At 40.0% G+C, this 21,792-nt stretch overlaps 1 protein-coding gene across 13 annotated transcripts in view; it reads left to right on the top strand.

Annotated features, from left to right (window-relative positions):
- The first annotated feature begins 232 nt into the window (after positions 1-232).
- Positions 233-21,792, top strand: part of AGTPBP1 (ATP/GTP binding carboxypeptidase 1) — a 70,461-nt gene continuing 48,901 nt past the window's right edge. For 7 of the 13 annotated variants that reach the window (XR_003381050.2, XR_003381051.2, XM_005489805.4 and 4 more), the window contains exons 1-3: positions 8,295-8,459; positions 16,755-16,885; positions 17,923-17,993. Coding sequence is in view for 11 of the 13 variants with exons in the window: in XM_005489805.4 (XP_005489862.1) it covers positions 17,962-17,993 (32 nt within the window). In the remaining 2 variants the exon portion in view is untranslated. Of the gene's footprint in view, positions 372-8,294; positions 8,482-8,583; positions 8,740-8,868; positions 9,097-16,754; positions 16,886-17,535; positions 17,555-17,904; positions 17,994-21,792 lie in introns of those variants that run through there. The other 6 variants (XM_074532597.1, XM_026795208.2, XM_074532596.1 and 3 more) reach the window with 6 other exon arrangements.

The following is a 21,792-nucleotide window of genomic DNA, read 5'->3' as shown; positions in this document are numbered from 1 at the left end:
CGTGAGGGGGTGGGGACAGGGCGAGCAGGGGCTGGGCGGATGGTGCGGGGGCCGCGGAGTAGGAGCTGAGGTTGTCTCTAGATCTGTTGCGAACGCTCTTTCAATATCTAAAAAGCGCGTGTCGACAGGACGGAGACAGGTTTTTCTCAGTGGCGCCCAGCAATAGGGCAAAAGGCAGTGGGCACAAACTCATGCACAGGAAGTTCCACCTGAAGAACTTCCATGAGGAAGAACTTTACCGTGCAGGTGACCGAGCCCTGGAAGAGATTGCCCAGAGAGGTTGTGGAGTCTCCCTCGCGGGAGATACTCAAGAACTGTATAGACACAAGCCTGTGCCACATGCTCCTGGATGATTCTGCTTGAGCGGACAGGTTGGACAAATGGCCTTGTCTCTTGTAGCCTGACCCTTTCTGTGACTCTCAATCGCTGCCGGCGCGGTCCCTGCGTTCCCGGCCGAGCCCGCAGGCCAGCGCTGCCGCTGCCCGCCTGGGCCCGGGTGCGGCGCTGGCGCCGTGCGCTGAGCGGGCGGCGGCTGAACTGAAAGCACACTCGAAGCAGGTTTCTTTTGTCCTCTGTCAGACGTTCTCTCCCCTTCCTTTCGCACTGCGTTTTAATGAACGTCATGTGCTAGAGAGTACGTAACTCCGTGTTCTGTACAGGGTCTACGGAGATGTGCTGATTATCTCTCTTGAGAGGGAAGCCAGGTGACGTGAGATGATGTCCTAGGGAGCTACGGTTTTAGTATGACTGAGTGCTTGTGGTTTCAGACCAAGATCACCAACGTAAAAGACAGTGACTAATATGCTTTAATGACCTAGTAGAGGGTATCTTAAATAAATTTTATGTCCAAGGTTTTGGGAAAAAAGTTCGAGATTAAAATAAAAGCACTAACTTTATCTATCATCCGTTCTATTCAACATGCAAAATACAGAGCATTTGTGCTTGGTGGGAAGCAAGAAGAGAAATTTCAGTCAGAGCTCCTACTAAACCAATGACAGCAACCTACTTTATCTGAAAGAATAAATTATCTTTAGTTTAATGGCTGTTGAAATGTCTGATGGCTCACAGCTGCGCTGTACTTATATGGAATTCCAGGGGTGATATACAACAATATAGCAGACATCTTCTAATGATCCCAATGTTATGGTAGAAAGAACAGATCATTATTATTGAACCTGATGTTGGTTAAAACATCTGTCTGTGAAAACTACCTGTCTTTAATACAGAATATAGTGATAGCTTGACCACCACTCTCTTCTGTAGTTGATTTTCAGGGGAATTCTATTTTTAGTTTCAGGACAGAAGGGCTGTAGTCCCTAATAATAATTTCACTATGAAAGTATATTTTTTTAAAACCACAATGTTTAACAAAAATTACTTTGTGAAGAGGTTTGAAGTTTGTCAGAGTATTCCATTAGCAAATACCTGTTTGTGTTTCTGTGCAGACTTTATGGTTGAAATGATAAGCTGACTTTTGTGAAGTAATATGGCAATGGATTCAGCCTAAATAAATATAAACAATTATCACTTCCCTTGACAAAAATACCAAGCATCAAAAATGAAAAGCAGGTTGGTTATGTGTTTGTGAAATGACCATAGCAGTTAAAAAAGGTAATACATGTTCACTGCAATAACCTCCAAGGTGAGATCAAAGCACTTCAACCTGAAATTATGCAATAAAGTGCCTTGACAAAATGCTGTGAAGGGCTGATCTAACTTCTGGTACATGTGATAAGCACATGGGAAAATCCAGAGAAGTAAAATCAGTTTTTATTTATTTTATTTATTTTTAGATTACGCACACAATTATTATTTTTTATGGGGATAGTTTACCAAAATCCCTAGTATTTAAAAAGCCCTGAAGTTTATTTCAAAAGTATTCCTTGTTTCCTACACCACAAAGTAGTCCACAATGTTAAGCAAGACAGAAGAAAAAAGCAACCTTCATATAATACTTGCTGGTTATGTGCAATGCATGTTTTGTGCTTCTGTCTTGGGGAAGTGGGAGTAGATCAAGTATTGTGAGGAACTTGCTTCAGTATTAATTATGGAGTACCTTTGTTCCTGTAATACAGTTAGAACATGTCATCATATACTTGACTTAAATAGGCTGCTTTGTTTAAGAAAACTTCAGCTAACCATGTGACAGTTTAGGGTGCAGTCATTTGGCTGACTGCTATTTTTGTCTTTCCGAAATGATGTTACATTAATTTTGAAAGTACTGATGTATTTTGTATGAGTTTGTAACTCAGGGTGTCTATTTTTACACTGCAGAAACTCATACTAAAGCATTATGAATTTTTTAGGGATACTTAAGAGAAGAAGCAAGCAAACTTGTCCTCTACTATTTGGCTTAAAAACAGTCCTGTAAAAGAAATTTTGACTGGCATAAGCAAAAAGGCATTTCCAGTCTTTCAAGTACTGTGTGAAACGAAAATCAGATTTAAGAGATAAATCTGTTTTGTTTACTCTAAATAATTTGAAGTGTGTAGAATTACTTATTGACCTGTTTGTACAAAATTACAATTGTTTATAATTTTCTAAATAGCAGAGATCTGTCCTCTCCCTCAACAGGTGTCTTTAGTCTATTGTGGAAATGGTCATCTGCTGCAGGATATCTTTATAGCCTTGTCCCAAGAAGGAGGTATCTCATACTTGTTTTTGAAGATTATTCTTTACCTTTTACCTTGCTTAAAGTACTGCTGATTTTTCGGGAACTTACCATTGCTCTAGATATCCTTCTTAATGGAAGCAGTTGGTGTAGGGAGAAAAGGGAAAGTGAGAAATCTCAAAGTATGCAAATACCTTCGTAAATAGAAAGAAGGTGACCTTCAGGTAGCTGAAAATTATACACATTTAATTTTTTTTTTACACTGTGAGTATGGAGGTTCTTGATATACTGAAACAGATGAGATTCACTCTTGGTGTTGGTTGAGTCATGGAGGGGGGATTATGTTAACATTCTTCATGTATAAATTAAATGTGATTGCCAGTAGGCATATGGAAAAAAGTGACTGACTTGGTATGAACCTGTGAAACAGTGCATCACTTTAGAAACTTGTCCTGTTCATGCTCTGAAAAAGTGCCCACTCCTTCCCAACCCCCAGTCCCCAGAAACTTAGATGAAAATATCCACTAAATCTATACATTATGAATTCTCTGTGAAGAATATTGATGTGCTATTGCATTTGTAGTATTACAAAGGCTAAAGAAGCTGAATGAAACACAGATGTGAAGTTGAACTAAAATGCTTTTTTATGTTCTGAAAACATGCATAACAGAGCACAAAAGATCATCTCAAAAAAAGCATTCTAACTAATATGATACATTAGAGATAAAGAGTCAAAACCAAATTCTGCAGTGTGCATGGAGGCAAGTGTTTGCTTCCAAATGAAGGAGGGATTGTTTTTAAGAGTGATGGAGAGTTGATAGCTTCATTATCTGGAATTGACTGGATCTGTTCAGTAAAAGACATATAGCAACAGGCAAGGCAGATTTAACTAGTAGAGGTTAAGTTTTAATAGCAAATAATAATTATCTAGTTGATAATTACAGGAAACAGGATGCGATCCAGAGATGCTTATATGTTGCTACCTGCTAAGTTATTTTGAAGAGCTTTTTCTTATTCTCCTTGCTCTTCTCATCGAATCAGAGAATTTTTAAGGTTGGAAAAGTCCTTTGAGTCCAGCCACCAACTCAGCACCACCACCGTGTTCACCATTACACCACCTCCTCAAGTGCCATATCCACACATTTTTTGAACACTTCCAGAGGGGAAGACTCCACCACTTTCTTGGGCAGTTTGTTTAATGCTTTACAACCCTTTCCTGCTTCCAGAGGGGCTAAGCATTATATTTTAAATTTTTTTGTGATTATTTAATTGTATGGTCCGATCCTGGAAGTCATGCTGTACAATGTAGTTAGTAGTAGATACTTTTTTAGTAGCCTGTAAAAATGCAGGACTGAGGAGCCTATCTTCGTCTGAAAACCTGTGTCTCCACATAAATGTTAGTAATCTGTGACTCAGTTTGTTGCTTGTATTGCCTTGCCAACAATACTTAATGAACACAACATGGTTTATGTAAACTTATAAACTTACTTTTTAAGCTTACGACACTTCTGATGTCCTTCCCTTTCCACATGGTGTGTAGGTTGGTATATATTTGTTACCTTCTCTAAGTCCATGGATTGCCCCATTAAAAGGTATATTCCTCAGACTGAATTTCCTACAAATAATAAAATTATTAAAATTGAAAAAGACCTTTAAGTCCAACCTCTGACTAATCACCACCATGTCAACAAAACCATAGTCCCAGATTGCATGACTACTCTTTTATTGAGCATTTCCTGGGATGGTGACACCACCACCTCCCTGGTTAGCTTGTTTCAATGCTTAACCAGTCTCTCAGTGACAAAATTCTTTCTCATGTCTAACCTGCACCTTCCCTAGCCCATCTTGAGGCTATGTTCTCCAGTTGTTCTGCAGTTGCTCATTGCCTGGGAGAAAAGGCTGACCTGCTACACTCTCAGGTAGTTTAAAGAGAGGGATAAGGTCACTCCTGAACAGCCTTTTCTCCTTTTTCTCCAGGCTAAACACTTCCAGCTCCTTCAGCTGTCCTCACAGGACCTGTTCTCCAGACCCTTCATCAGCTCCATTGCCCTTCTCTGGACACACCCCTCAATGTCCCAGGTCAGGATCTGCTGTTGACCCCTAGGTCTTTTTTGGCTGAGAAGCTTTCCAGTCTTTCTGCCCCAAGCCTGTAGCAGGGAATGGGGTTGTTGTGACCCAAGGCCAGGACTCAGTGCCTGACCTTATTGAACCTCATACCACTGGCCTCAGCTCATCGATCCAGCCTGTCCAGGTCCCTCTGCAGAGCCTTGCTGCCCTCCAGCAGATCAACTCTCCCACCCAACTTAGTGTCGTCTGCAAATTGAGGTGGTACTCAAAATAATTTATTAATTAACATTAATAATTTATATAATTAATTAACATTAATAATTGATTAATTGTCATTAAACAGGACCAGCCCCAGCAGTGAGCCCTAGCATACTGCAGTGGTGACTGACTGTCAGCCAGATAACTGCATTCACCAACAACCTCAGCCCAGCCATCCATCCAGTTTTTAACCCAGCAAACTGCACCTGTCTAAGTCACAAGCAGCCAATTTTTCCAGGAAGAAGCTGTGGGAGAGAGAGTATCAAAGGATTTACTGAAGTTTAGGTAGACAACATCCACAGCCTTTCTCTCATCTGCTAGGTGGGTCACTTTGTCAAACCTAGAGACTTAATTTTGGTGGAATCCATTCTGCTCCACAATCTAGTATTACTGTTGCTGCAATTTTCAGAGTTGCATGCCTGGCTCCCCATCAAGCTTTTACTTGATGGCTCTATAATTTGCCATAACTTTATTTTCAAATTTATTATTTGCTCTGGTTAAATTAAATGTAGATCGTTTGGAATAGTTTTGTATGTTTGTTAAAGATTCTACTTGAAGTGTTAAAAATTTTGTGAAACCAAAAGAAGAATCATTATATTAACTTTCTATAAAAAATTAAATGGATAAACAATTCACTTTTGCACACAGTATTGTGTTTGAAAACAAATAAAGCTAGGGTATATTTCTGCTGTCTCATGTAAGTAAAATGCATCTGAATTGATGAGACTTGTTATGTAAATAAGATCAGCAATGGCCTGCTACTCCATTTGTACACCAGAGTCAGGTTTTCTAAAAGTAAAGTTGTTGTCCTTAGAAATAAATTCTAAACTTGGAACCAGTTTACCTGCCAAAAAAACCAATTTTAGATTCAATCGTTCAGTGACCTTTAATTTCCATAAACAAATGTTTAGCTAGTAAAAATAGGAGTTCTGCATAGAACAGTCTTTTGGGGGAAATAAGATAAATGTAGCACTTACATTCCATTATGTTCTACATTTTTTGTTTACATTGAGTGAAAAAAGTTAATAGATTTCAGTAACTGATTGGAGTATCTTAATTAGGTCCATTACTATCTTTTATTTTTTCTTAAACGAGATCACACTTTTTGCCAGCCTTAAATTAATGGAGCTACTGCTGGGCCCTCTCTTTTCAGTAGAAAATTCTCATATTTTTAACTGATTTATTTTTGTCATGTGCCAGGACACATACAGAGCTGTTTTAAAACATTATTTTAATAACTAACTTAAATAAGCTGACTCTGACTTCAAAACATTTGAGAGGTTTTTATCTACACCCCCTTTATTTGTTCTTTACTTGCCAGAGCCTGTCCGATACTATTTTTGTCTTTGCCTGAGTCATACTCAAGTACTTCCATGTCTTCTGCTTTGCTTTAGACAGAGCTATGCATTTAAAATTATTCCATTAATAGAATTCACAGACAACTTGTAGCTGTACTGAATTCTGCATTACGTATTCTCTTACCCATTTTCCAGTGTGACCAGTGTTAGGGAAAAAGTGACACTGTTCCTACCCCTTGCCAGTGCACTGGCAAAGTTCTGCATTCTGATAACCTCCTCTCTTCGTTCATGGTAGATACCTGGAGAAGCTTGTAAGAGAAGGAGAAAGGTCCTTTCCAATACATGTATGTTTTGTGATTATAGCCCACGGGTTTACAAGTCCTAGAAGCGTAATTTATGTTGAATTATTTGCTGGAGAAAGACCATGTGAATAACTGAATAAATGGACATCTGATATCCATTTTTGTTAATATGCTGGGATGAGGACTTAAAATGTATATAAGCAGCCATGCATAAATAGGAGGTAGGAGGCCCAGGATCTCCCATCTGTCATACTTCAACAAAATTAGTTCATTCCTCCTCACTTGCATTGGTGTCTGCTGCCTTGCCAGTAAAGCAGCTTTGTTCTGTGTCCATAAGGTATTGATGTGTATGTGTGCTGTGCAGATCATCTGTGTACCAATGCATGGATAATGACCAGAATTCACTTTTCTAACTCTGTAACCCAAGTTAAAGGACTAACAAATAGTAACTATTAACCCCTCTTCAGGTTAATCAACCCTATGGAAGAGTTGCAAACTGTCACACAAATGCACAGCTACCTCCTAGACAGCAGAAAAGTCGTGGCTATCTTTACTTTTGCCTTTTTGAATAGATTGAATGATGTGTGTAGGGCGGGGGTTGCAAGAGCTGTAGCCAGGTATCTGTACTTTGAAATGGAAGATGAATAAAAGTATAGATTTAAAGGACCCAGAATCTGCTTTTTACTGAACAAGAATTAGTAATGGGTAACTCCATGGTTACACAGTGTTATTGGGAAATTAACTTTGCATCATTCTAGTAGGGATTGTGCCTTTATAATGGGTGTAAGTGGGATTTGAACTTGATTTCAGTTTGCTAGCCTTTTATTAAAGGGTTTCTTTTCCCGTGTCAGATCTGTAAACACAGTATAAAGGATTTGGCCACAGATTCTTAGTGAACAGATCCTCAGTTAATTTGAGGAACTTAATGAGAAAGAAATACCTGGTTGTTCCAGTTTAACAAGTGTCAGAGAGATTAAATTACCCCCTTCTAGAAGTCATCAGCAATACTAATGCACGGTTCAAAACCAGGTGCTAGGCACATGGAGGTTAATTTGCCATAAAATGTTTTGTGAAGCTTATGAGGTATTACTTTTACAAAGACTTTCAGGGGAAAGGGGAGGGGGGGCGCGTGTGAAGTGGCATACAAAGTCTTTGACTAATGAATCACTATAAATTTTCTTACTTGCTTCTGTGGTACCTCAGTGCCCTGGGCAGTAGCATTCTTTGGGTTCAGATACTTACCTGCCACAACAAACTGTGTATAAAGGTTGGGCTGGGCGGAACGTCCCACGAAGGTACTGCAGGATCTCAGAATCGGTCAGGTTGGGCCAGATAACAGTGGGTTATCTGGTCCAACCTCCCTGCTCGAGCAGGGTCATCCTAGACCACACGGCACAGGATGGTGTCCAGAGGGTTCTTAAGTACCTCCAGTGAGGGAGACTCCACAACCTCTCTGGACAATCTGTGCTACTACTTCGTCACCCGTACAACAAAGAAGTTCTTCCTCGTGTTCAAGGTGGAACTTCCTGCGCATCAGTTTGTGCCCATTGCCTCTTTTCGTACTGCTCCCGAACCACCGAGAAAAGCCTGCTTCTATGCTCTAGCTACCCCCGCCTCCATTAGATGCTCATGTATCTCACAGAAATACGGACAGTTCAGGCGCGGGTGGCTGGTGCGGGGGCGGCCGGCCAGGGAGATTCACACGGCACACCCGAGCGGTGCCGCTCCACCCGTGCGGTCGGGCCGGGCCGAGCACGGCGCTGCCCGGGCGGCGGCGGCGCTTGCGCGCGGGCGGGGCGCGGCGGGGCCGGTGACGCGCTGCGGTGCGGGCAGGTCCTGCCGCCGCCGCCGCCGCATGAGCACGGCGGGGGCGCAGCGCGGAGCCGCCACCAGCGCCCGGCGCCCCCGCCTGAGCGCCGCGGGGTGAGTGGCCGCCGGCGCGAAGGTGAAGCCCGGCGAGCGGGCATCGCCTTGGGCAGGGCGGAGCGGGCCGCGGCGGGGGCAGGGCCGCAGCCGAGACCGGGACTGGGATCGGGACTGGGGCGGGGCGAGGCGGGGCTCCTCTGTGCCGCGCTCTGCGGGGCGGCCGGGCGCGTCCCTGCGGGCACCGGTGGATGCGTGCGGGGCCGCTCGGGCACGGCGGGTCTCTGCGGGAGCCGCGCCCTGCGCGCTCTCGCCCGCGGAGATGGTCGCAGGCCCTACGGTAGGAGCGGTGCTGGTTTCCGGGCCTGACGGTCGGGTCTGCCCGCGGCACGGGGTGGAGCCGCCGGTGGCACGGAGCCCCGCGCCGGGCGCGGGACGCTCTTGTCCCCGCGCTCCGTGCGGTGCACAGCCGTCCGTGCGCGCCTCCCGCTCCGCCGGGCGGCCCTGCAGCAGCCGGGGCTGCCCTGAGCCCGGCCCTGCCGGCCCCCGAGCGCTGCGGCTGTCCCCCGCTGCCCCGCCAGAGGAGCAACGCAGCATGGGCAGGGGGTGGAAAATACGGCGGTTGGGATAACAACATTTGCCTCATGTGCCGTGCGACTTGGCCTGCCCAACGTCTGTCTGACTTAACGCTCCGTGGGTAGGAGTTTGTTAACCTTTGGGGTTTGGTTTTTCCTTTTCTTTCTTCTTCTTTTTTTCGTTTTCCTGCCTTTTTTGTCTTTTTTTCTTTTTTTTTTTTTTGTTTTCTTTTTGCAGTTGTGGACATCTAGCGCAGCAAGTGTTTCTTTGTAGGTACCGGTTCAAATGCTCGACAGAGGTTTGAGAAATAGGTTGCACATCAGGGTGGGGTGGTGTTTTTCTTCAGTGTAAACTGCTTTCAGGCCCCAAGCTTTGTGTGAAATGTTTAGAAATCCTCAGCTGGACGAACTGTTATGGTTATTTAGAGCAATAATCTGTCAATAGTGTGTATAGTGGAAAGTGAATTCCTTTGTACCTGTGTGGTATAAAATCGCTGTGAAACTTCTGTATAGCCTTGTGGTGTGAATGTTGTTTTTTGTGTATTAATTTTTCCAGCGTTAGGAAATTAGTTCTCCAATGAGTGTATTCCCATGAATGATGTTTCTTTAAAAAAATATGTGTCTGCACTGCTTTTATAGGTTACATTTCATGAAAAGGCTTCTCTGTTTTGCAGGTAGCTTTCAGTGTGTATTTTGTGTAACCCTGAGTGACTGGATGTTGCTGATGGAATAGCCCCAGCTTTTGGTTAATCCTTCATTGAAATTATACTTTTGACCAAAGAGTTTTTCTGGAAGTTATAGCTCATGCTGTGTGTTGTGAGTGCAAGTCTGTGTTGGAATATCTTTTAATGTCTTGGACTGGGGAGTGAAAAAATTATCTCCCTTCCTGAAGACTAATGTCAAGATAATTTTAACAGGTAGTTTCTGATGTTTCAGTTCATTACTGTGATTTTTTTTTATGCTAGTATAAATTAAGCAAAATGCCTTTTTTTTTTTATAAGTTTCATTTAAAAAAAGGATTCTGTTCTTATTTTTTTTCAAAAAGGGTGGAAATGATCTTAAACCAAGGTGTAGTCGTGGTGTGCGAAGTGACACCTGATATATGTTTGTGTGAAGCGATACTTGAACTCAGGCTTAACTTTCAGTTCAGGTGTTGGAGGTGGCAGCGCTCATATTTTGGTTTTAATGTTGATTATTTTCCAAAATTAAGGATTTGAGCTTGAAAAATATTCAGTTGTCTTGGCAGAAGATTTGTATTAGCTATCTTGCTGCTGCTAGGAGCAACTTCCCTGAAATTACATGTAAGAAGCTACATGTAAAGAGAAAAAGATGAAGGACTCTCTAAAGTCCTTTTAGCTTACAGAAGGGGTTTGCTATTTCACCTTGCATTTAGGTTTTAGTTTAGGAAAGACATTCAGCTTTTCACTCAACAGCTTGTCAGCAGTGTGTCACATGATTAGAAACTTTGCAGTCTTTAAAATTCATGGTGATACTCTGCTAGCTAGACACTGTTGGGGATCACCTGTTTTTTGGCTCCGGGTATGTTATGTGAAACCTCTCCTTGAATTCCAGTATCTGTGAGCTGCTTGCTCTTAGGAGATTGCTCCCCTGATATTAATTGCGAATGTTCAAAAGCACTGAGTGCTAATCAAGTTGCCCTAGCTCTGGAGTGTAACTTCTGTATTTGAAGTGTTGAAACTCCTTAAAGAACTTAGAGGGGAAGGTTTCTTGGAGTGAGTGTGAGCGTGCTGAACAAGGCAGCTGCTTGTGTGAGTGCTTAGCAGAGATTTATAACAGCAGTGTATCTCTGGATATGTTTTCAGGCCCTGCCACTATCCACAGCTTAGCTGCCCAATATCCTGTGCTAAGCATCAAGATTATGAGCTATCCAGTGTGTGTCCTGGATACATGGATGATTCAGCATGGTTTCCATTTGGAAATGCAGTAACCATAGAAAGACTGGAAGTAGCAGAGTGGAGGGAGCACCCAAACATCCTTCCTTTCTTTTGCAACAGCTGCAGAGGCAACAGTCCTGCAAGTGTCACCCTAAAACATTTAGTATATTACAAGGCACATAAAAACTTCCACCAAATCCTTTATAAAACTTAAAATTACTGAGAAACAGCGTGCCCAGGGGTTGCACACTGGAGATAGGTAATACTGTTTTAATTGTTCCAAATTTCATAATTCATAAGCTAAATGGTACAAATCAATATTTTGAAAGGGAGAACAGTTGCTGGGAGTATTATGGGTTGTTATGATTGTGTTTCTGTTTACCAGTGAGGTTTGAAGGGTTTGAGGTAGATAAATCAAAAGTGTCTGAATAGATAAATCTGCAACAGGGAGCCATGGATTTTTTTTAATATGGATTAAAACCATGATTGCAGGTTTGCTTTATTAAGTAGTGAACTAGGAAGTTTAGAACTTTGAACTGATTTTTTTACAGACTGACCCTAACCATCAAGGCAGTATAACCCAAAGGAGCAATCATTGGGTTAGGTGCTAGAAAACACCTCTGACATTTACCACTGTGTTAAGCTTTTCCAAGAGCTGGCAAAAGTTCCTAGGTTTCCAGTTCTAGTTCAGTTCTCGGTGTAGGTAAATACCTAGTTTCTGCTTTGGTTGTCCTTTTCCTTCTGGCTATTTTTATTGCTTCCTCCTCCCTCCCTGTGCCATTCACCTTCTACCTGATGAAAGGGTTATGCCAGCTGGGCAAGAAGTAGCTGACTTCTGCAGTATTTCTGTCAGCTTAAATCACGTAAGCTTTGAATGTGATACTATGTGACTCTGATGACAGCAAGTTTGTCATATCTTGTAGTAACCCTATGCCTGCAGTGCTAGTAACTTTCTAGGAGCTTCTTTACAGGCAAGAAATAAAGTACTGGTGTTTTATTCTTCCCCTTTTCCAGCAAATGCTTTTCTTGCTTGCTTGCTTAGCTTTTTTGGCTACTTTTGTCAGACTTTGTTTTTGCAGTCAAGTGGACTGGTGCTAATGGCTGCATGACATAGTTGGCAGCTTGCTGTAAAGGACTTTGGTGCTTTGGTCGTCTGTGAAGTTTTATGTATGTCATTTTGAATGTCTGATTATGTGCTGCAGTTTATCTATCACGTCAAAAAGTCGGCACTTTGCTATAATGCAGCAGTGGGTAAGCTAATCAGCTGATTTTTTTTGTTCCCTCCTATAAATATTTATAGTAAGTGGCATAAAGGAAAGACAGTAACTGATTTTCAGAAGTATTTTTTTCTTTGATGAGTAAAGGTTGTTAGCCTTTTTATTTTGTTTTAGATTTGCAAGTTAGGCTCTCTTCTGCCAAAAACTTCTTTTCTTCTTCTGCTTAGAGGACTTGGGTAACCATTAGGTAAAGGTTTATTTTCTGCCATTTCCACATAAAGTCTTAAAATTATATCTGGAGGAAACAGATTTTCTACTAACTTGAACAAACCTTTTCTCATGGAAGAAACACTTTTAAGGTACTTTTAGGTATATTATAATAAGACTTTTGTACTGCTATATGTTAAATCTTAGGAAGAGATAGCTGTTCAGTGTGTTCTCAGTGCCATCCCATCCTATTTTACAGTTCAATTAAAAAAACAGTTGGTCCTGATAATTCACTCTCTCTGAGCTATTGACTAGGACTTCAGTTCCTATGAAACATAGAAACACAGTGTAAGGTTCGGCATGCAGGGGTTTTTGTGTTCCAGTGCTTGTAAAGGTTCAGGAACTGGGCTAGGAATAGTCAACTTCAGGAAACAGATTCTCATTACCACATTAGTTATCATTCTTTGTGTATACGATTCTGTTTACTGGATTGTGATTGAGTGCAATGTAGTGTTTGCCAACATGAAACTTTATTGTGAAGCTTGAAGGATTTCCCCAGATTTTTAGTATGGTTTACAGGTAACCACAGCTTTTATGGATTGTTCTGTGCATTGAGCTTTTAGAATGTAAAGCAATTTGTAGAAATAACTCTGCCATCTCTGAATTGCTTGTCAGATTTTTTACCTAACATTAAGTATTACATTTTTATTAAGGAAATGGTTCACATGCAGCACCTTTGCTAGCTTGTATGACATAAAAAGAGAACTGCATTCTTGGGAAAAAAAACCCAAAAAACAGCCCACCACTAACCATTTTTTCAAAAAGATAGTTGTGTAAGTTGTCATTTGAGGCACTGAACTTGAAAACAATGTGCTAGGTATGAAAGACTAAAGGATTAAATAGAGGAAGGAGCTACTTAAGGTAAAATTGCTGGGACTTTTGCAAATGCTCAGTCCTTCTTATGGTGCAAGAGGATGAGATGGGGGAGACAGCACCACTGTGTTAATAGCACTGCTGTCCTAGTGAATAATTCTTTAGTGTAATGCTAAGTAACATACTGCTCATTTCTCTATGGTGTGATATTTGTGTGGTTTTGCCATATATAGAATGCTGGTTATCATGGTGTTTACCTGCTCTCTACAAGCTTTTTGGGTAGGTTGCTGTTGCTACAGAGACCATGACTCTTGCTGCCATGTATCGCTGGTTATCCTAAATTTTTAACTCAGAGTATATTTCTACAAGTGTGAGTGAATTCACTTAGGTAAATAGTCTGTTCTTGCAAACAATTTACTTCAGAGTTTAAAAATGTAAACACAAGTGGTGTTTTGGAATTAAGATTGCCTAGAGCACAAAGAATGCAGAAATCTTTTTATATGGTTCTGTTTAAACTGACTTATAAGTACTTTGAAAAAGAATATTTCGACCCATGAATAGCTTCTGAGACTTTGGCATACATGAAATGAAATAATATGAAAAGTGCATTTGCTTGTCATTTAATCTGCATTGGACTGGGGGAACTCACATGTACTTCTATGAGAGGTAGAAGTGCTTTTGGAACCCCAGAATATAACCAGCTTCAGGGTTTCAATATAGGTTCTCTTCTGCCTAGCATTTGTGACCTTTTAAATAACTACATGTTTTCTCAGTTCATACCTATAGTTTTTCTATTTAATTTTTAATGCATTGCATTTTGACACTATTCTGTCACCTGAGATTTTGTACTCCTTCCTTTTTTGTGTACTAGTTTTCCGGGTTTTTTTGTACTGTAGCATTTACCAAAGATTTTGTTCATCTACTTACTTGCACTGTATGATAAGTAAGTACATATCAAAGTAATGACTTAGTTGCTGGAGACTTGTTATTTTTTTTTACCTTTCAAATCAATAGCTCCATGATGATCAAAAGTGAAGTCTGAGCTTTAGCTTTGAAAATATTTTGGGTTGCACCAAGCTTTGGATAGAAAGAAAAACATGGAAATATATATATGTATAGATGAACAGTCTTGCAGGTTTTGCAGAGCTATTGTGGTAGACAGACATAAAAAACTTAAATTTTGGATTTTCTCTTGAAAAGTGTAATTTGATATGTGGTTTTAGCAACTCCTGGGTTTATGATAATAAGATATCATGTTTTAGAATATGCTTAACAGACTCAAAAATATACGTTTCTCTATAATATTTATTAAGACAGACGTTTCTGGAAAATAAAAACTTAATGGACTATAGTGCAAGTAGAACTGATTCAGTAGTATTGATAAACTTTGTATATCCATACTTGGTGTTGATTTTTCAGGTTTTCCTTGAGAAGAGAACTGTGTTTTTTGGAATGTCATTACAAAGCACTTTACAGGAAGATTCTAGTATTAGCCATGGAAAATTTCAGATATCTCTGGCTCTTTGAAGTAGTCTATTTTCTGGTTGTGGAATTTTTTATTGTTGTTCTTGGGATTTTGTAGTTGGTTTTTTTTTTAATTATTTGGGTTTTGACGTTATTAAAATAAAATCAATGATATTAAAATATGATGTTATTAAAATAACAGATATGCTCGGCACTGAACTGTTGTAATGGTGACTGTGTGTTTTTTCTTCCTAGTGTCTAACCTAGACCTTCCTCCTTTCAGTTAAAAGCAGTTGTATTGCCTCTTGACATATCACTCCATGCCCTTGAAAAAAGTCCCTGTCCAGCTTCCTGGTAGGCTCTTTCTTGGTGCTGGAAGGCTGCTCTAAGGTCCCCAGAGCTCTCTCATCTCCAGGGTGAAGAGTCCCAACACTTTCAGCCTTTCTTTGTGTAGGAGAATTGTACCATCACTCCAGTCATTTTTATTGCTCCCTTCTGGACTCGCTTCAGCAAGTCCACATCCTTGCTACAATGGGACCCCCAGCACTTGTGTCAGTGAAATCTCCTCTGAATCCTGTTACGACATTTGACCAGAATTATTGCTGCCTTAGAGTGGCTGAGCATCTTGCTGTTATTCTCATACATATATATATATATATATATATATATATATATCAACTTGGTATTCAGGAGGATGGAGTTCATACAAGACCTCTGTAGGCACTCCCAGTAATGCCTAATAGACACATCTGAGCATGAGGTCTGAATGATCAGTGCGAGTTCATTTCTTTAGCCATGGTTTTGAGAAAAAGAAAACTGCTTTGTAATGGTCCTTGCCATTTAGTTTTGTGGTTAGAGTATTGATCCAAGAATTAGGAGTTTCATGGATTCTATGTTATTCTCAATTTTAGATTTTGGCAAATGTCAGAATTTCACATGAAAGGTAAATAATGGAGGGGGTATCCTCTTTGCTTTTGCAGGAACTTTGTCAGTGAGTATCAAATATTCAGGGTATTGAAAATCTGGATTAGCAGAGAAGGTGACTCAGTGACAAGGAATTCACCTAGGAGTGAGGCACATATGTGCTTTTCTGAGGAGAAAGGAAAGTGTGAAAATTACATGAGACTTTATGCAGGCCGTTTAATTTTTTGTGCTGTTGATAGCATTATTATAGCAATTATTACAGTGCAGCTTTCTGATCTTGTGAAGACTGCCTGTTTCCCCTGTCTAGATAGAAGGATGAATGAGATAACATTTCACAAGCAAGGTGGAAAGGGAGTGCAGAGAATCCAACATTTATTGGATTGGAGTTCTACTTAGTCATCCATTCTTGCTCTCCCCTGCTTCCCTCCAAATTGAAGTGCTTTCATTCAGTTGTTGTTGGTCCTTTGTAAGCAGAACTAATGCTAATTTTTCATCTGCTTGGCTACCACTGAAAGGCAAGTGGCATTGTTAAAAATATGTTAAATTCATTCACCTTCTGCCTTTAGCTTTCTATTAAGTGTTTATTTAAAATAAGGAGAGTATTAAAAGTTTTAAATTAATTTGGAAGGGTGTTTTTTTGCATTACCTAGTCAAATGTTAAAGAGAATTCTTTTTTTCTTTAGTATGCATAGATGTCCCACCACATCTCTCTGGATTTCTGCTGTGTGCATTTCTCTCTTGATTTTTTCCTTGCTTCTTCTCAGCTGTTAGTTTTGTTGTGTTTTTTGTTTTTTCCTTGTGCTTTTTCTTTTTTACTTGACTTCTCCCCTTGACCTGGAGCATCAGTAAGCACTTTAATGCTTACTGGCATGCTTTGTGGTGAATTTAGACAAACGAACTAAGACCTTGCAGTTCAAGATGGTTCAGCTCAGTAGCTGGCTCCACTTGTACAGCAGTTCAGTACACAATAATATATAGACACTCTTGGCACTCACTGGCAGACTGTTCATCATCTGTATGACAGCACGTCCTACTTTTGCTGGAAGCAAAACAGCTCTTGGTTACTTGAATCCAAGGGTCTGATTTCCACCTAGTAAGACCTGCAACCTGGTTGGAATAATCCGGACTTTGTAATTCATTAAATTGTCAGTAATGGGGTGGACACAGCGCTTCTCTTGTAACTTTTTGTTTTGTTTAAAGGATTTCAAGATAGTGTACCCCTGAAGAGTGCTTGGAAAAAGCTAAGACACCTGTTAACTTGAGTCAAGCTGGAATTCTTGTGAAAAGTTAAGCATTTTCTTCCTGGCTGCTGGGAGAAGATTCTGCTTTCAGTAAGTCTGGAAATAAGCCTGTTTCATACTTCATCTGCTTTAGGCTTTTAGCAGTGGAGTGGAATTTACCAGCAATAAAAGCCTGTTTATTTTTATGTGCTGAACAATTAGGATTTTTGAGAGGTTTTACAAATTTATTTGTGGAGAAGGGGATGGGGGGGAGAGGGTGGTGGGCAGCTGTAGTGTGTAGTTGGCTGAATTTCTTGCCTGCATTTTCCAAGACAAGAGTGCTTTATCTCACTCATTCGCACCACCCATATCTTGGAACATCCATTTTCCCCCTTTCTGTCTTCTACCTTCAGATTAACCACTGAGCTCTTGGATAACAATTTTTTTTTTCACAGTGGGAGTATTTGTCTGTCATTCATGTTATGTCTCAGATGGAAGTGCTGGCGCTCAGCTGATGGTCCTGTAGGCTGCAGCCTTAATTGCTTGGAGGCACCATTTGAGGAAGCCGTGTGCCCCGAGGACACTATGTCCTTAGATGGATAGGAAAATTGAGTCCTTGGCATGATATGGTTTCTGTCCAAGGAATATATTGAGGTCTTGCTTAAATAAGAACACGAAATACTCCATGTTTCTCACTGTGCCTCTAGCCTTAGTTATTCTATAGATACATAAAATCTGAGTCAGAAATCAGCATGTTGTGGCATCTCATAATAATGTCAAGTAAGTTTGAAAAATGTATTTACTGGCTTCAGCAAAAATTTTATGTGATAAAATTCTGTCATTGGCAGGAAAATAATGTCTAGTAAATGACTGATACTGAAAAGTCTATTGTATTGTCATCAGACTTTCTGAACCTTGGTAGGCCTGAATTATAATGCAGAATCATACTCCATGCTTAAAAAGCAATAGTTTATTTTAAAAAGCTGGATCAAATAGTGTGAAGGGAGAAGAGCTCGTGACTGTGGAGAAATGCCATCACTGTGAATTAATTTAGCATTTCTAGTCAAGGGACATCCAGTATGGTGTCAGCATTTCTTCTCTAAAGAGCAAAAGATGTCAATAATATGTAGTTTTTTAATATCTTACAGATTGTCAGAGATGGTGATTTGAAGAATCATACTTCCAATATGAACAAAGCAAAAGCATCATCTGAAAAAAGGTAAATTTAAAACTACAGTCACCTCTTAACATCAAGCTATTTGAGATTTGTGAAAAAACAATCTTTATCTTAGTAAGAATATCTTTTATCTTCTTAAAAAGAAGATAAATAAAATACACATTGTGGGTCTCTAGCTGGGAAATGCACATTGGTGTCCTGAAACACTGAGGGAGTCAATACTGATTAACACAAAGTATCTTCACATTTAAGAAATAACTTCTTAAATATAAATTTTCAGTTAACGATACATACTAAATTTAATTGAAAATTTAATTAATTTCATAATTTTATGCACATATTGGTAAAACAAAAAGTTTTTTCTGCTGAAGGAATTAAAGAAGGTTATAATGCTGTATAAGAAGGCCTGAATTTGTCATAAGATGTAAGTCATCCTGCCACAATCTTGCAATTCAACACACAGCTAGGATGAACCAAAGTGGGATGCAGAAGATGCCAGGTTGGAAAGTCGTGTTTGTTATTTTCATGCGAACTTGTCTTAGCTAGCATTTGAGAAATGTGTGAGATTCTCTGGAAGGCTGTTAAGCATCAGGAAACTATTTAGAGGCTTTCTGTGCTTAAGGTAGCACAGACTGAGCCACCTTGTTAAATCAAATAATCTAATCAGATTGAAAAAAAAAAAAAGTGAAGTCGGCAAAATTGAAAATTCGGCTTCAGTTTTAGTTTTTTGAAGTACTAGTTATTTTCTGTGCGAGGAGGTGAATTTTCATGAAGAACATGCTCTGCTGTGAATTATGTTTGTATGTTGGGATCTATTTAAAAATTGACTTCAAATTATTGTATGTAGAATCATCCTTACTTTTGCTGACTTTGGGTGGAACAGGGTTAGGGTTTATGTCAGGCTGGTTTTTCCTGTTTTTGTGAGGGGTAGATCAAAAGAAATGGTAGAAAAACTCTTATGTTTTGTTCTTGTGGTAGACTAGCCCCTTAGGCATTATGATAAGCAAAGCAAGCTCTCTGTCAGCAGTGAGTATTCTTGAAAATTACAATGCATAAAATATATTATCACAAAGAATATTAGGTATTTACAGGGTTGCTACTTAAGTGTCGTTTATTCTTCTTTACTTAGAGACAAAAAGAAAGTTTCCATCCCTGCAGTTCAAAACAGTTGTTCCCTAAGTCAAGAATAAGTTATGGTGCCTCTGTGTACAGAGATAGCTATGAACTCTAATCAGAAGTATCAGCTCTCTAACCATTACTTGATAACTGTGGAAGTGGTTGAGAAAAAAAAACCAAAACCATAGTTTGAAATTATTTGTGTCAGAACAAAATCTGAACAAACTCATGAGAAGCCTGCCTGTTTTAAAGGCTCATGGTAACTTGCTAAAATGCAGATCTGTTTACTGTGGGGGAAGAATGAACTCCCTTATACATCTGTGTGCTGGCTGACTGCAAACAGTAGTTTCAGGGGAAGTAGGTGTAATTGAGAAACCTGTGACATCCCTCATTTGACTATTACATTTTGTAAGGCTTCTTGCAAGGTCAATAGCTAAAAACCATTCTAAGACAATTGAATTTTTATGAGCAGCTATGGCTTAGAGTTATCTTTCTCATTGTGGGTAGACGTGTAGAAAACTGCAATGATGTGTTTTAGCATTTGCATAGTGGAAGTGACATACATTGAGTAATGAAGGATTGTGAATCGTATCACTTTTTCATTGTCAGATTTCAAATGCTTAAATCTTTTGGGAGTGAAAGAAGTATCCCTGTAATGAGGAATCTCTCTTTGAGAAGATGTTTTCTTCTTGAGGAAGTTCTCTTTAAAATGTGAGCCCCTTGTTGATGTTGCTCTCTTTCAAGTGTGAAGCCCTGAAGTCCTTGGTTCTGGGCATGCTTCCTTATTATCTTCTTGTGGCTTTCCTGTCCAGAGAAAGGGGAAGTCCGCAAAGCTCCCTGGTTAGCTAGAGTCATGTCATGTTCTAAGTTTTGGTAACAGTTGACATAAGGACAGGGGTGCTTCCTTCCAGGCAAAGTGATGGTGTGAGGGGCATTTTGAACTGTAACATTTGAATGTGGAATGAAGAAAGAGTTTCCTGCCTGTGGAGATATGAGCTGAATGAGATCAACTAAGCCTGGTAAACTTCACCTCAAGATGCTTAAAGAAAGTGTAAATCTATCAGAGCATAATAATTATTGATTGTCTTTGGACAGGGTAGAGCATTGACTGGATACAACATCAGTCATAGTTGATGACTGTCAGAAGGAAATGGTGCGCTGTTTAATTCTGGATGTGCTCTCTCTCTGGTTACAGCTAATGGTGGCAAATATTCTGGTTTTTTTACTAATGATCTGTAAGAGAGGGAAGTTGTTGAAAATATGGACAACTTGAAGCTCGAAAGATCTGCAAAACTACTGGAGGACCAAATTATTTCAAAATACTCTTGTAAAATGCAGAAATGGTTAAGAATATTTGGAAATGGAAATATGTGCAAGATACTATGCTTAGAGAGGTATGTCACTGGAACAGATAAAGGACAGTTGCGTTTATAGTAAGAAGTGCCTAAAGTGACAATATTAAACTTCAGGGAGAAAGCCTTTCAAATGAAGGGATACAAAGAATGAGATTGTCTTTGGTTATTGAATCATTTTTGCAGGTCATCAGGGACTGGTCTGGCATATATGTGTCATGAAGAGCTGCTGTGGTATTTATCCAGATCTGAAGAGAATAGTTTTTATGGTGCTATGAAGTTTCTTTTAGTGCTCTTTAGTCATGCTTTTTAGGAATTAAAGATAACAGAGACTCTATGTAACCCTCAGTGATGTAGTGCTCTTATGAGCAGGCTTTAGAATGGACAGGGTGAAAAATGTCACACCTAATAACAAGAAGGGTTCTTCACCTTGTGGGAAAACCAGTCTCATATTGTTTCTGTGCCCCTCCAGCATCAGTGAGAAGCTCAGGTGCTGAGCTCTGGAGAGGTGCATGTTGGTGTGTCAGGTCAGTCTGAGTCATCCCATTCTTTCTGACAATGGCTTTTGACTGAGTAGAAACCATAGTTAGTCTTCTAGTTTGATGGGTGATGATTCAAATTCATGTTGAATACTACAGTCAGAATTCTTGAGACTGGTCTGCATTGCATTTGTACCAGTTTGACCACAGATTTCCCTTAGCAATGTCTCATTCTGCAAACCAATATATATACTCATGGTGCAGAAACATAACTGGTGTCTCCTAGGAGCAACCACCAAGAAAGGAAGCCCTGGGCTTTTATGCCTTCACAGTCCAAGAACAGGAAAGTCTCAGCTCTTCTCCCTGAATCTTTAGGTCCTGCTATGTCTCTGTCTGGTCACTACAAGTCTGGGCACAGTTTTCAGGGTATTCATTTGAGGTTCTGCAATGTTGGCAGCTTGAGAGGAAACATACATTGTACAGGACAGAGTCCATTCTGAATGTTTTTTCTTGTGGGATTGAAAATACTGAATTCCGTGGTGCCTCACCATTTTGGAGAACTGTCTTCTAGATTTGGCTGCTGAAGGGTTTACTGGTCAAAACATATGTGTTTGCATTACAAATAGAGAGTCTCATTATAGCTTGTGCTTTCATTTTGTTCTGAGGTCAAATGGGTGGTCCCAGCAATATTACCAACTCTGCTGTTACATGTCTGTCTGGCTGCTGTAGTTCCTGTCCTGTGGTCTTTTTGATGTACTGTGCAGGCATTGAAAACTGTCAGATAGTTTTATAACCACAATGTAGATTAGTGTAGAATACTGGTAAATAAGACTATAATTCTTGTTTTAAGAAGAAAACTCAGCCATAACTAAGAGGAAATCAAGACTTTATTTG

This window comes from Zonotrichia albicollis, chromosome Z (assembly GCF_047830755.1).
Source record: "Zonotrichia albicollis isolate bZonAlb1 chromosome Z, bZonAlb1.hap1, whole genome shotgun sequence".
Taxonomy (NCBI): domain Eukaryota; kingdom Metazoa; phylum Chordata; class Aves; order Passeriformes; family Passerellidae; genus Zonotrichia; species Zonotrichia albicollis.
The sequence above is the reverse complement of the archived record's forward strand: the minus strand, read 5'-3'. Positions and strand labels throughout refer to the sequence as shown.